At 39.2% G+C, this 14,300-nt stretch overlaps 1 protein-coding gene across 5 annotated transcripts in view; it reads right to left on the reverse strand.

Moving 5' to 3' along the window:
* tesk2 (testis associated actin remodelling kinase 2) overlaps positions 1–14,300 on the reverse strand; it is a 76,678-nt gene that overhangs the window by 49,842 nt on the left and 12,536 nt on the right. For 2 of the 5 annotated variants that reach the window (XM_069938799.1, XM_069938798.1), the window contains exons 2-3: positions 6,758–7,039; positions 2,673–2,794 (exon numbers count right to left, since the gene is read on the reverse strand). In XM_069938799.1, coding sequence (XP_069794900.1) covers positions 2,673–2,794; positions 6,758–6,976 — 341 coding nt within the window. In that variant the 5' untranslated portion in view covers positions 6,977–7,039. Of the gene's footprint in view, positions 1–2,672; positions 2,795–3,156; positions 3,280–6,757; positions 7,040–14,300 lie in introns of those variants that run through there. The other 3 variants (XM_069938801.1, XM_069938800.1, XM_069938802.1) reach the window with 3 other exon arrangements.

A 14,300-nucleotide genomic window follows, 5' to 3' on the forward strand; every position in this document is an offset into this window, starting at 1 on the left:
GCAAGTAGAAATATGTGGCTTCAGCAGTGGCACAGAAGAGACAGTTTCAGATTTCTGGGGCAATAAAACCAGACAGTCTACCCCAGGAAAGACTAGAATTATATGTGCTGAGGGAGTGGGGAGGGTGGGTGGGAATAGTTTGTGCTGTTGGGGATATTTAGAACTAACAGGGGAATGGAATCCATGCTGAAAGACAGAGGTAAGCGAATATAAAGACTAAAGGCCACCAGCCACCATCCTGCCATCTTTCTGCAGGAGCTCTATCAAAAACACCCTGGCTGGCTTCATCACAATGTGGTACAACTTCTGTAAAGCAATCACATCGGAGGAAAATTCACAGGACCAGAAGAGCAGCAGAGGATCACTGGTGTCTCCCTCCTCCCCATCAACACGATTTACCAGGATCGCTGTCTAAAGATGGCTAGCGACATCAGTGAGGACGCCTACCACCCTGCACGCAGCATTTTCCAGCTACTCCCATCAGGAAAGAGATGTAGGATTATCAGAGACAGAACCACCAGGCTAAGAAATAGCTTCTTCCCACAGGCAGTGAGACTGCTGAACAACTGATGAACTGCTCATACAAACCCTGAGACTCAACTATTTATTCAACAATATTTATCTTTATTTAAGTATACATGAACTGCATATACATAGTTTGTCTGTATGCGTTAGGTCTGCATGAGTGTTTGCATGTTCTTGCACCAAGGACCAGAGAATGCTGTTTCATTGGGTTGTACTTGGACAATTGGATGATAAGCAAGAACAAAGGAAATCATCAAACTAAAAGTTCATTCATACAAAGTCGCCAAGATTTGTTGAACAACCAAAGTAACTGCTCACACTAACCATCCAAGGCTCTCATATTCACAAAACAATACTTATTTACTTGTCTATATGAATACTTATCTTGCATATGTATTGTTTGTCTGTATGTGTATTATGTCTGGTTGTGTGTCCGTGTATTTGCCACCACGGACTGGGAAATGCTGTTTCATCGGGCTGTTGGACTCGTGCAATCAGATGATAATAAACTGGACTTGAATCGTTGGGATACTTTAAAAAGCAACAAAGAACCACTGAACAAGCAATAAAAGGAGAGATAATGAAAGTAGACTAGTACAAAATATAAAAATGGATGGTAAAAGTTTACTATAGCTAAACTGAAGGTGGTTCCTTGAAAGATGACCCCTTGTATTTGGTGATCTGCACATATAACGATACCATTCGAGAGGAAAAGCAAATTGTGCAGAATCTGCAGAGAGACATCGATGGGTTAAATGAGTGGGCAAATGGAGAAAAACATTGGTGAATACAAGGTCACCTGCTTTATAAGGAAAAATAGAAGATAAGATTATTTAAATAGTGAAAGATTGCAGCATGCTGTTATCCAGAGGGACTTGAGAAAGCTTGTCAATGAATCCCAAAAAGTTGATCTTCAAGTGTAACAGGTGAAGGGAGACGCAATGTTTGTATTCATTACTGGATGGATCAAATTTAAGAGCAAAGAGGATTCCGATGAAACTTACAAGGTACTGGTGATGCCACACCTGGAGGACTGTAAGATGCTCAGATCTCCTTACTGGAGAAAAGATCATTGATTTTTGAGGCAGTTCAGACCAGATTCAGGTTGAATCTTGAGATGAGGGGGTTAGCCTATCAGGTGAGATTTATGCACTCAGGCCATACTCACTGAAATTCAAATTAATAAAGGGATTTACAAAAGTATAAAATTATGATGGACAAGATAGAGGCAGAAAAGCTGTTTCTATTGGTAGGTGAGATGAGAACCAAGATCAAGATTCAAAAGAGACTTAGAATGGGATGAGAAGAACTGCATCCCCTGGATGAGCCATTCTTCAAGGGTACCATTCAAAGGACTGAAATCATAAAATATTTATTTATTTTTTTCCAATTTACTCAGTACAAAAGAAACCAACCAAACTTGATTGCTTCACAGCGAAGGGGTTCAATAAACTTTGATCAGAGTCCTAAGGGGGCTATAGCCAGAAAAAAAAGGCTGAGAATAGCTGTCTCAGGTCAAAGCTACCTCATTAAATTTAAGACAATAGTTCGATAGGTTTTTGCATAGTAGGGGAATTAAGAGTTCTGGGGAAAAGGCAGATGGGTGAAGCAGAGTCCAAGGCCAAATCAGCCATAATCCTATTAAATGGGTGTGCAGGCTCAACAGGGCAGATGGCTTACTGCTGTTCCGAGTTCTTAAATTTGAAATAAGACTGCACTTCTCATTTCATTTTGTTCTGTGCTTGCTTTGTCCTCCTCAGTATTTCATAATACTACAAAGTTATTTATCAAGGTATCCTACCTTGATAAAGGGCTCAAGTCTGAAACATTGGTTATGTATTTTTATTTTTGTTATATAAAGGACACTGTTTGACCTGCTGACCTTACTTCAACCAAGGTGTCTACAGATTTTTCTGTTTTACTTCAGGCACATACATGTGCACTATGGAAGGATTACCAATGTAAACAATTTCCCAAATATCCAGCTTTTCATTATTCCCATTAAATACTGAAATAGTCAACAAGAGAAATTTTGAGGGAAGATGGGAATAATCTGAAACTTGCAAGTTTTCAAGGGAATAAAACCAAATAAATGGTTTACTTTTTGCCAATGTAAATTTTCATCTTTTGTGCTGGTCACCGCTTACCTGAGAATGTTGGGATGAGATAGACGATTCATTAATTGCACCTCCCGCAGCATGTTTGCTCTGTTACTGATCATTTTGTTCATCTTCAGTGCCATTACTTGCCCTGATGTTTTGTGACGCACCTGTAATAATTTAAATTGCTTAGAAATTACCATTAAACAATAAACTACATAGTAAGTTTATGGACAGGAGCAACCTCAACTTGTATAACTGAAAAATCCTAAACACACTGTTCTTCAGAGAAGTATTTTTTGTAGATTCCTGTAGTGCCTTGGTACATCACAATAATGTTCTCAAAGGTTAAAATAGCAGACACTTTGAAGATAGGAACACAAAGAAGACAACTATATATACAAATGAATAGTGCAAATCAAGATCCATAAATGACAGACAGGACCACCTTTCCTAATTCTGTTAGAAGTGTTTTAAATGAACTAGAACATATTCTCTCATAAACTAAGAAAAGCATTTGTTCCTAACATACTCCCTGGTCATCATTGTGTCCCATTTGCTGAACGATCAAACTTCAGTGCATGTTTCATCTGAAGTTCTTGTACATTAAAGTATTTGCTTTCTCATAAGTGCCTTGCAAAACCTTAGATTTTAGCTGCAAAAGTGAAAGAACAAGGCAATGTTTATATTGGTATTTTTCTCATTACGAATTTTCACAATTATTACCTTACTGAAATAAAGAGAGATAACATTAAATATCAGTTCAACATCACGAGAAGCAGCCAACCAATTCAGACAATTTAGCATGAGATGAAAGATGTTGGAGCAGAGTTAGGAAACTCGGTCCAGAGGATCTGCTTCTGGGCTGACACATTTTACCTCTCAACCCAATTTTCCAGCCTTCTCCCCACAAGTCTTGATTATACTGTCAAAAACCCCTTTCACACTTGCATGTGAACCACCAATCAGCCTTTCTAGTGTGAAAGCAAAATCAGCTCAACGCTGGAGTCAGATTATGTCATTTTACACTGGGATTGATGGCCTCGACCCCAAGTACAGTTTCCGGCATCTCCAAACACCAGCCTTGCAATCAGGCAAGTGTGAAACTGGTAATTGCATTGTGGGATTGAAATGACCCTGCTTGAGTGCAGGAACTTCAAGAAAGAAGATTAAAATGAAGGTATAAACTTTGCCGTGGGAAAGTCGCAGTGGGGGAGAGAAAGAGGGGAAATAAATAGCAGACAATTTTTAAACAGCGTAGGAAAGTTGGTAGCACTATAGCACACAATTTATAAAGACCATGGGAAAAAGCAATGGCAGATCGGACTTCATAGATGAGAAACCCCTCCATGAATGGTCTGTGCATGCAGCTGGGCATACAGCCCTTTCACTGCCACATGGAATTCTGGGAGGACAGGTCAGCCATCACTTCCCCCCCCCCCCCCCACAGTATTTACAAATTGTACGTAGTTATAAACTTTCCCCTGCTATATAAATGGAGCACTACAGTGCTACCAACTTTCCCACCCTGTTTAAAAATTGTCCACTATTGCTATTTATTGGTAGCATTTTCCCACTGTCCCTTATAAAGGTTTTTATAGGTCAGCACAACAACAGGGGCTGAAGGGCTCATACTCTGCTGTACATAAAGCTTAATTATGTTAGAATTATGCATGATTAATTTTGTTCAAATACAAGATCATAATACATTGATCAGGATTTGGGGCAGGTTCACCATCGCTCGATGCGTCATGACATCATCAGCAGAAGGTAAAACAGTCCTAACCCCTGGGATGGCTCCTTGCAAGTGCAAAAGCATTCAGTGTCCCAGTTAGGAGTGGTCAAATAAGAAAAGACAAACCTCACTATTCCTATCCCAGGACACTGAATGGCCAATTTAGTGGGCTGCTAGTGTGAAAGCAGCTAAAGGTTATCAATCTCTGCTTTAAATATACCTAATAACTTGGCCTCAACAACTATCTGTGGCAACAAATTCCACAGATTCACCAACCTCTGGCTGAAGATTAATTACAATGTTGCAAAACATTCTTCCAATAGCCCAAGGTATTCTCAGGAATGATCAATAGGAAGGTGAAAACATATTTTATTTTATAATTTAGTTCAAATTTAGTTCAGAATAGCTCATTTAAAATGCTTTTATGATTATCTAGCTTATCCTGTTTCACAAATTCTATTTTTGCAAGTAGACAAAATTTGCATTTATGGTTATTTTTATCATCATGCAAAGAAAATTAACTTGTTGAAAAGTGGTCCGAAGTGTATCAAAGTACAAAACAGACAATCGTCTCAACATAAAAATGCAGTCCTGCTGCTTGTGAAACATTTCAAAGTAGTTAACAGAATAAATGGAACAAGTTACCTGCATATTTTACAGATCAAATTAACCTGAAACCTTTGGAGAGTTAAAATTCAAACAAGAGAATTCAGACCTTCAGAATTTTGCTGGAATGGCTATTGACTATTGACCAACTCACATGATACTTTTGTTACTAGTTCAAAAGTTCATCCAAACTTTTCCAGAAACACCTATACTAATTATGTTACACATATGCCAAGTTTCTCATGAAACTAATGCTTAACTGAGCAGCAAACTTCTACATTGAAGTTAACATGGTTAGTCATGATTGGTGGGAGGCTTCATCAAATTGAATTCCAAATGAACAGAAGTATGATTAAACAAAAGATGTGATCATTCATCTTCTAGCTACTTCTACAACTTTCATGACTTTAATTTTCATGATGAAAAAAAAGACAATTGAAGTGGAAACTATTAATAGATCCTTCATTTGGGTTATATAGTTTACAGCGTAACCAATTTCTGTTCCTTGATCGATTTATCAACTACAGGGTTATGCCTCTTTAATCCGGCGACAATGGACCTGGCCTTTGCCAGAAAATGCCAGAAAACAGAAATTGACCCCTAAGGGAACGCTTATTAGCACTAGTACCATCTTGGAAGACATCCTGAAGGGCTGTATATAAGAAATTAACAGGGATGTATCACCAAAACACTCGGCAACATTGTAAACAGATTTTGGCACATTAGCACTGCAAACAGCGCCACAGATCCACAAACCAATGGCAGCAGATTCAAAATGTTTGCATTTGTAACTTAATAGCCAGAAGATCCATTCTACTCAAATAGAAAGACCCTAAACCACTTACAATGGAAAACAATGATTTTCCCAAACTATAGCATGTTTAAATTTAGAAAAAAATTAGCAGTAGTACTATTGACCTTTTGGTTAAATTTGAAAAAAGCATGGAGGCCATTTATTCAACATTTTCATATGATGTTGATCCTTTCTGAATCCTTTTCAACATTTTTTGTCCGTGTAGAGGAGTGGAATTAACCACAAATTCATTGTTCAACTGCTGAAACATGATACCCAGCTTTTATTTTATTTTTTTCATTTTGTTTCTTAGTTATGGGGATATTTTTGTAATAAAATTTGATTCATTTTCATGTTTGGCCTTTAAGAGATTTGAAGGCTCAGTTTATACATGTTGCTCAATGTCTGTGTTTGTATATGTTAACCATTGTTAATGCAATCTCGATCTCTCTGTATCATTCTTGTGTTTATTAATCTGAAACTTAAAAAAGATTTAAAAAGATTCAAAATGTTCCAGACCACAGGAGTTGCCAGACCACAGAGTGCCAGATTAGAGAGATACAACCTGAACCACAATATTTTATATTTGTAAAATCAACTTACTCCCAATCAGACCAGCTGTTAATTTGCTCTGTAAACCAAAAGATTTAAACTAAAAGCAGAAATGGCAAAATGAACTGTATTGGGCAATTTTATTAATTAACTAAGCAGCAGAGTAAAACTGGCCAAATTACAACACAGTAGGAGGGGAAAGCAGCAATCCAAATGAGATTCCTCAGTGAATAGTCGTAACAAGCTATTAACCATGCATTTTCAATACATTTCATTAATAAAGCCAGATTTCATTTTGCTTGAATAAATTGCACAATAGATTAGTGCTCTCCTCACCTCTCCAAATCCCAAAGGGTGATGTTAACAGTAAAAACCAAAAAAAATACAAAGTTTTTAAAATCATATTTGTCAATTTTTTTTATAGCTTGTGAGTAACCATGTGCTGACCTTGTAGACTTCAGAAAAAAATCCAGATCCAATTTTTTCACAGAAGAAGTCATCAAGCCTAGTAAGTCTGGAGACAGCACTACTCAAGGCTCTGTAGGATGAAGGAAATAACGTTGTTGACTGACCAAAGCCACCACCTTCTCTGCTGCCATCAAAATCTTCCAATCGTTCGTGTCTTGAAGGTATACCCGCTATTGAATTTCTTTTATTTCGATCCATTCCAAAGATTTCAGCCAATGTGACTTTCACATTTTAGCATCCAGAATCTTATTTGGACTCGCACTGAATGGTTAAAAAAAAAGATATTTAGCAATTCAATGCACAAGATCTAGTCTACTTTTACATAGTGATAAGCATTGCTTTGGTTCGCAATCAAGTAATACGAATTCCTCATATCTAAAATAGAAGAAATATTTCCTCTATTCTGTGTGTACACAAGCCATTGTAAATAGCTGTCTTTTTCTTCAGTTTTAATATTAACATTACAAGGCATGGCTAGGTGAAATGCAACTCCAAATAACTCTATTTTCTCAAACTTAAATCCTATATTCCTAGTCCCTGAACATTTTTGTATTTGCAGCTCAAATTAATTCAATTAAATATATTTGTTTAAAATATGCAAGTCAACATTATTCCACAAGAGGTCGTGCTGAGGTTTAACATTTCCCATCAGGAATGATGAAAAAAGACGTGTCACTGTCAGGATTTCACAATTGGCAAGCTATGTGAAAACACTATGAACATGACTGCCATGGGAGAATGATCTTGCTTTATCAGCAATTGACTTCTCAATACCAATGGGAATATTACCCTGTGTTTACTCCCACTTGCATACTTTGAAGCTAAATTCAAATCTGCTATTGTTAGAGTGAATGAAAAACAGTAGTGTTCAAATAGAAACTAAAACAAATCAAAATCCTTTTTATAGCTTAAAGTCATTTCACAAGCCGCTTTCTATTTAAAGCACTTTACTGTATAATAAATATTAACTTCAACTTCTAATCAAGTATCTCAGACAGAAAACACAAACTCACTTGCCAAATTAGAAGGATAAATAATGAGAGAATACAGATAGAAGATTTCTGGCAAAGGAATTAGTTGGAAGGTACAAATTAGAAAGAGGGCTGAACTATTCAGCAACATGCCTTAAAATTGACAGATTACAACAGAAAATTTACCTGCTTTTATTTTAAACTCACTAATGCACAGCCAGATTTTTTTTTTTAATTTCAAACCGGCAGCGCACTCCACATGTAATTGAAGTAATGTATACAGTTGAGATTGTGATTGTATACAAGTACATATATAGTGTTGACACAGTGATCTGACCCTCCTTTTTCAGCTTGAAAGTGTCACAATGGGCATATGAAGAAGTGTATGGTTAAATATAGAGATGACTGAATATTGGTTAGAATAAGGTTAATAGGGTGCTCAAATCTCTGATGCTTCTAGGAGCAGAATTCGAACAAGATAGATCGATGCGCTGTATACATCTACTGTGCAACTATGTGTTATATATAGAGAATTTAGGTTAAAATGGCTTAAGTTAAAATGTGATGATTAATCATAAAAAGGGAAGCCAGAACGGACAGGGAGCTTACTAGCAGCCAAGGACAAAAGGTTCAGCTGGATATGTTTTTTTAAACATATCTTTCCATGGTCATAGTGAGAGACATGCAGGAGACAAAAGATTGATAAGAAGGGTGAGAAACAGAATTTAGTGTATGTAGAGTTCGCAGCGTACGTAACGAACGTGATAATTAAAAATGCAGTTGTACTTAGAATGCTTTTGCAATACTAACCAATTAAAACAGTATTAATAAGTAGGGGAAGGGCAAACAACAAGGGTATAAAAATCAATGCACTGTATGTATCGGGGCTTAACTGGTGAGAAGCCAGTTGAGTCCAACTCTGCAGACTTGTAAATAAAGCTTGTCGTGTCATAAGTTTTAAAGAGACTCATGTGTGAGAAGTTTTATTTCTGACACTATGCATTTTGTTTGTTTGCTCACATGATGACTGCATATGAAAATAAAAGTTAACCTCAAAAAAATTTCAAATTGATTCAGATCATTTACAGGAACAAAAGTTCTATTGCTGTATGAAGAGCATAGTTCATTCCTCATTGCTATCAAGTGGGCCAGTCATAAAATTTTGAGGTTCTAACACTTGTTTCAAAATCCCTTGACAAATGAATGAATAATCAGCAACGTTAGTGACCATGAAAGTGGATTCCTGTAAAAATGCTTTCCTGCAACATTTTCTCAGTGTTATACTTCCTTTCAGCTTCTTAATTTTGTTCATTTCTGTTCTGATGAGACCTTCCACATCATTGATTCTGAGATGCAATCCTTTCTCATTAACTGAAGCTCCCCCTTCAAATTTTCAAACTCACAGCTGATCTACTTTATTCTGCCTTCATAACCACCAGCCCCACACATTCCAGAGCAAGGATAGGGTTCGCCTCAGACTACTCTCCATTAGACACTTTTGTCCTTGCCCTCCTTCTCAACATTCCAAAATACCATTCCTTCTGCAATTTGCAGCTTCAATCTCCAATACACATGCCAATTCTCATAGGAGTTACGCACACAGGTGCAGGAGATGCACCTGCCTTATATTCACTCCTCTTCCCGTTATCCAAGGACTCAAATTGTCCTGTGAAATTTCTTCTGCCTTCTTCCCCCCTGACTCCACCACCAATTTAAACATAAAACAAAACATAACTTTACAGCACAGTACAGGCCCTTTGGCCCACGATGTTGTGCCAACCAATATAAAGCTAATTAACAAAACCTTCTTGACCTCACACACATTACTTTCCATTTTTCTTGCATCCATGTGCCTGTCTAAGAGTCTTTTAAATGTCCCTTTTGTACCAGCCTCCACCACCAACCCTGGCAATCAATTCTAGGCACCCACTAATCCGTGTAAAAATAAAACCTACCCGACATTTCCCCTAAACTTTCCTCCCCTTACCTTGGTGCTTGCTAGTCTCGCCCCAGGAAAAATGTGCTGGCTGTCCACAATCTTATCATTATAATCACCTGTCATCCTTCTCTGCCCCAAAGTGAAAAGCCGGAGTTCTGTCAATCTTGCCTCACAAGTCATATTCTCTAAACCAAGCAACATTTTGGGAAATTTCCCCTGCACCCTCTCCATTGCTTTCACATCGTTTCTATAATGAGGCAGCCAGAACTGAACATGATATTCCAAGTGTGTTAAACCAGAGTTTTTTTTAAATATACTTGCAATATTATCTCACAACTCATGAACTCAACCCCACTAAAGAAGCCCAGCACATCAGAAGCCTTCTTAACTAGCTGGACAACCTGCATAGTAACCTTGCCAGATCTATGGATTTGGACCCCAAGGTCCCTCATTTCTGCCACGCTAAGTATCTGACCATTACTGTGTGCTCTGCCTTCAGCTTTGAATCTCCAAAATGCAGCACTCCATACTATCTGGATTGAACTCCATCTACCACTTTTCCACCCAACTCTGCATCCTGTCTCTTTCTTTGGCTTGGCTTCGCGGACGAAGATTTATGGAGGGGGTAAAAAGTCCACGTCAGCTGCAGGCTCGTTTGTGGCTGACCAGTCCGATGCGGGACAGGCAGACACGATTGCAGCGGTTGCAAGGGAAAATTGGTTGGTTGGGGTTGGGTGTTGGGTTTTTCCTCCTTTGCCTTTTGTCAGTGAGGTGGGCTCTGCGGTCTTCTTCAAAGGAGGCTGCTGCCCGCCAAACTGTGAGGCGCCAAGATGCACGGTTTGAGGCGTTATCAGCCCACTGGCGGTGGTCAATGTGGCAGGCACCAAGAGATTTCTTTAGGCAGTCCTTGTACCTTTTCTTTGGTGCACCTCTGTCACGGTGGCCAGTGGAGAGCTCGCCATATAATACGATCTTGGGAAGGCGATGGTCCTCCATTCTGGAGACGTGACCCATCCAGCGCAGCTGGATCTTCAGCAGCGTGGACTCGATGCTGTCGACCTCTGCCATCTCGAGTACCTCGACGTTAGGGGTGTGAGCGCTCCAATGGATGTTGAGGATGGAGCGGAGACAACGCTGGTGGAAGCGTTCTAGGAGCCGTAGGTGGTGCCGGTAGAGGACCCATGATTCGGAGCCGAACAGGAGTGTGGGTATGACAACGGCTCTGTATACGCTTATCTTTGTGAGGTTTTTCAGTTGGTTGTTTTTCCAGACTCTTTTGTGTAGTCTTCCAAAGGCGCTTTTTGCCTTGGCGAGTCTGTTGTCTATCTCATTGTCGATCCTTGCATCTGATGAAATGGTGCAGCCGAGATGGTTTCGCATCCTGTCTATATTCTGTTGTAACAGACAATCTTTTATACTATCCACAGCACCTCCAACTGTAACTTCATCTGTAAACTTACTGACTCATCCCTTTACATCTTCGTCCAGGTCATTAATAAAAATCATAAAGAACAGGGGATCTATGGGGCAAGATCCTTAAACTGGTGAATACATCTTCAATATGTGCCCAACATTCATTAATCCAATTCAAAGAGGTGCAAAGATAAGTTGGCTTGTTTCTTTTCTAATATTAACCCTACTTGTGACAGGTGCAAATCTGATATTGCTACATTGACATATATTTTAGTCTTGTCCATCCTTAGATATCTATTGGAATGAAATTTTTAATAGCTTTTCAACTGTTTTTCAGGTGGAGCTACAACCAATCCAATAACCGCTTTTTTGGGATTACTGAACCAGACATAGGGGTTTTTCTGTACCTGCGCAACGGGCTGTGGCCTTCTCTATATTGTTGGCTAGAAGAGCCATCTTATTCAAATGGAAAGACTCTAGATTTCCAACAGTGTTTCAATGGTTCTCTCATCTTATGTCATGTTAATATTTAGAAAAAATTAGATATCACGTATTTGATGCATCAGTGAAATTTAAAAATACATGGTGACGTTTTGTTTTACTTTCATTTGATGCAAATGTTTGTAATGTGATTATATGTACTCACTTTTTCACATGAGATAAGTCTTTTGTTTTTTGATTCACTGTATGTAACCCTCAGGATAAGCTGCTCAGATCTTTTTTGTTAGCTTTCTCTTTTCAAAATAGGCTCCTAGAACGCTTCCACCAGCGTTGTCTCCGCTCCATCCTCAACATCCATTGGAGCGCTTACATCCCTAACGTCGAAGTACTCGAGATGGCAGAGGTCGACAGCATCGAGTCCACGCTGCTGAAGATCCAGCTGCGCTGGATGGGTCACGTCTCCAGAATGGAGGACCATCGCCTTCCCAAGATCGTGTTATATGGCGAGCTCTCCACTGGCCACCGTGACAGAGGTGCACCAAAGAAAAGGTACAAGGACTGCCTAAAGAAATCTCTTGGTGCCTGCCACATTGACCACCGCCAGTGGGCTGATATCGCCTCAAACCGTGCATCTTGGCGCCTCACAGTTTGGCGGGCAGCAACCTCCTTTGAAGAAGACCGCAGAGCCTACCTCACTGACAAAAGGCAAAGGAGGAAAAACCCAACACCCAACCCCAACCCACCAATTTTCCCCTGCAACCGCTGCAATCGTGTCTGCCTGTCCCGCATCGGACTTGTCAGCCACAAACGAGCCTGCAGCTGACGTGGACTTTTTACCCCCTCCATAAATCTTCGTCCGCGAAGCCAAGCCAAAGATAACTTGTGATATTGTATTTGTGATATTGTATTTTCAGTTTTGGTCCCTTTCCTTTATGGTACTGTATTTATTATTTTAAAAAAGATTGAAAATATAGAACAGGGGGCCCCAGATACCTGTGGAACTCCACTAATCACCATCTTCTAGGCAGAAGATGCTCCATTGACTACTACTCTCTGCTTTCTGCAGGCAAGCTCATTCTAATTCCACACAGCCAAGGTTCCATGGATCCCATGCCTCATGGTTTCTAAATGGGTCTATCACGGGGGTCCTTGCCAAATGCCTTACTAAAATCCATATTCCACCCTGCCTTCATCAATTTTTTTTGTTACTTAAAAAAACTCAATGAGACTTGTGAGGCACAAACTACCGATCATAAAGCCATGTTGACTATCCCAGAGAAAACTATACTTCTCTACATACTTGTCAATCCTGTCCCAAAGAATCCCCACCAAAGTTTGCCCACCACCTATGCAAGACTCACTAGTTTACAATTCCCAGGGTTCTCACCATTACCTTTTTTTTTAAAAAGCATATGCCATTCTCCAATCCCTCTCTGTGGCCAGGGAGAATACAAAGGTTATTGCCATGGATTCATCAATCCTAATGTTTTTATGATCCACACTTCATCATAATCCAGCACATAAGCTTGTTCTATACTGACCAAAATACCTCTTCCTAGTGAGCACTGAAGTATTCATTTAGGATCTTCCCCACCTCCTTTGCCTCCCAGCACATGTTGCCTCCTTTATCCATAAGCACCCCAAACTTTACTCTCATCATCGTTCCATTCTTTGCGTATGTACAAGAGGTCTTGGGGGGGGTTCTTAATTTTACTTGCCAAGGCCAAGTCATGATCCCTTTTAGCTCTCCCAAGTAACTTCTTAAGTTCCTTCCTGGCTACCATACAATTCTCATGAGCCTTTCCTGCTTTCTTGTCTTTTGCTTCCTAACCTTGAGTATGCTTCCTTCTTCCTCCTCGCTAACTGTTTCACCTCTTTTGTCAACATTTCCCCAATCCTACCAGAGGGTCAAACCTATTCAGAACCTCATATTAAACAACTTAAACACCTTAAACATCTTAAACACCTTAAACATCCTCCATATTACTTCTGTACTTTTCCCAAGAACATCTGTTCCCAATTTACTCTCCTCATTTCCTGCCTCATCCCATCATAATTAGCCCTTACCCAAATAAATACCATTTTGTTTACTATCTTTGTCCACAGCTTTGCTTAAAGGTGAGGAGGCTAGAGTCACCATCACCAAAATGTTCCCCTACCAAGAAGTCTATGAAAATAAATTCAAAGGGTTTCTACAGATATATTAGGACCAAAAGGATAGTGAGGGATAAAATTGGTCCTTTAGAGTATGAGAATCGACAGCTATGCAGCGAGCCAAAAGAGATGGGGAGATCTTGAACAGTTTTTTTTCTTCAGTATTTACTAAGGAGAAGGATATTGATCTGTGTAAAGTAAAGGAAATAAGTAGGGAAGTTATGGAACAATGATAAAGAAGAGGAAGTACAGGTGCTTTTAAGGAAATAAAGATGGATGTCTCCAAGCCCTGACTAGATATTCCCTAGGACCTTGAGGGTGGTTAGTGTAGAAATAGTAGGGGGTTTGATAGAGATATTTAAAATTTCATTAGTAACAGGAATGATGCCAGAGGATTGAAGGGCAACTCATGTAGTTCCTTTGTTTTAAAAAAGTGCTAGTAGTAAATCTAGTAATTATAGGCCTGCAAGTTTGACATCAGTGGTGGGTAAGTTGATGGAAAGTATTCTTAGAGATGGTATATATAAACATTTGGATAGGCAGGGTTTGATTAGAAACAGACAACATGGATTTGTGAGGGGAAGATCATGTTTGACAAATCTTA

The sequence above is a fragment of the Narcine bancroftii genome, chromosome 5, assembly GCF_036971445.1.
Source record: "Narcine bancroftii isolate sNarBan1 chromosome 5, sNarBan1.hap1, whole genome shotgun sequence".
NCBI classification, from domain to species: domain Eukaryota; kingdom Metazoa; phylum Chordata; class Chondrichthyes; order Torpediniformes; family Narcinidae; genus Narcine; species Narcine bancroftii.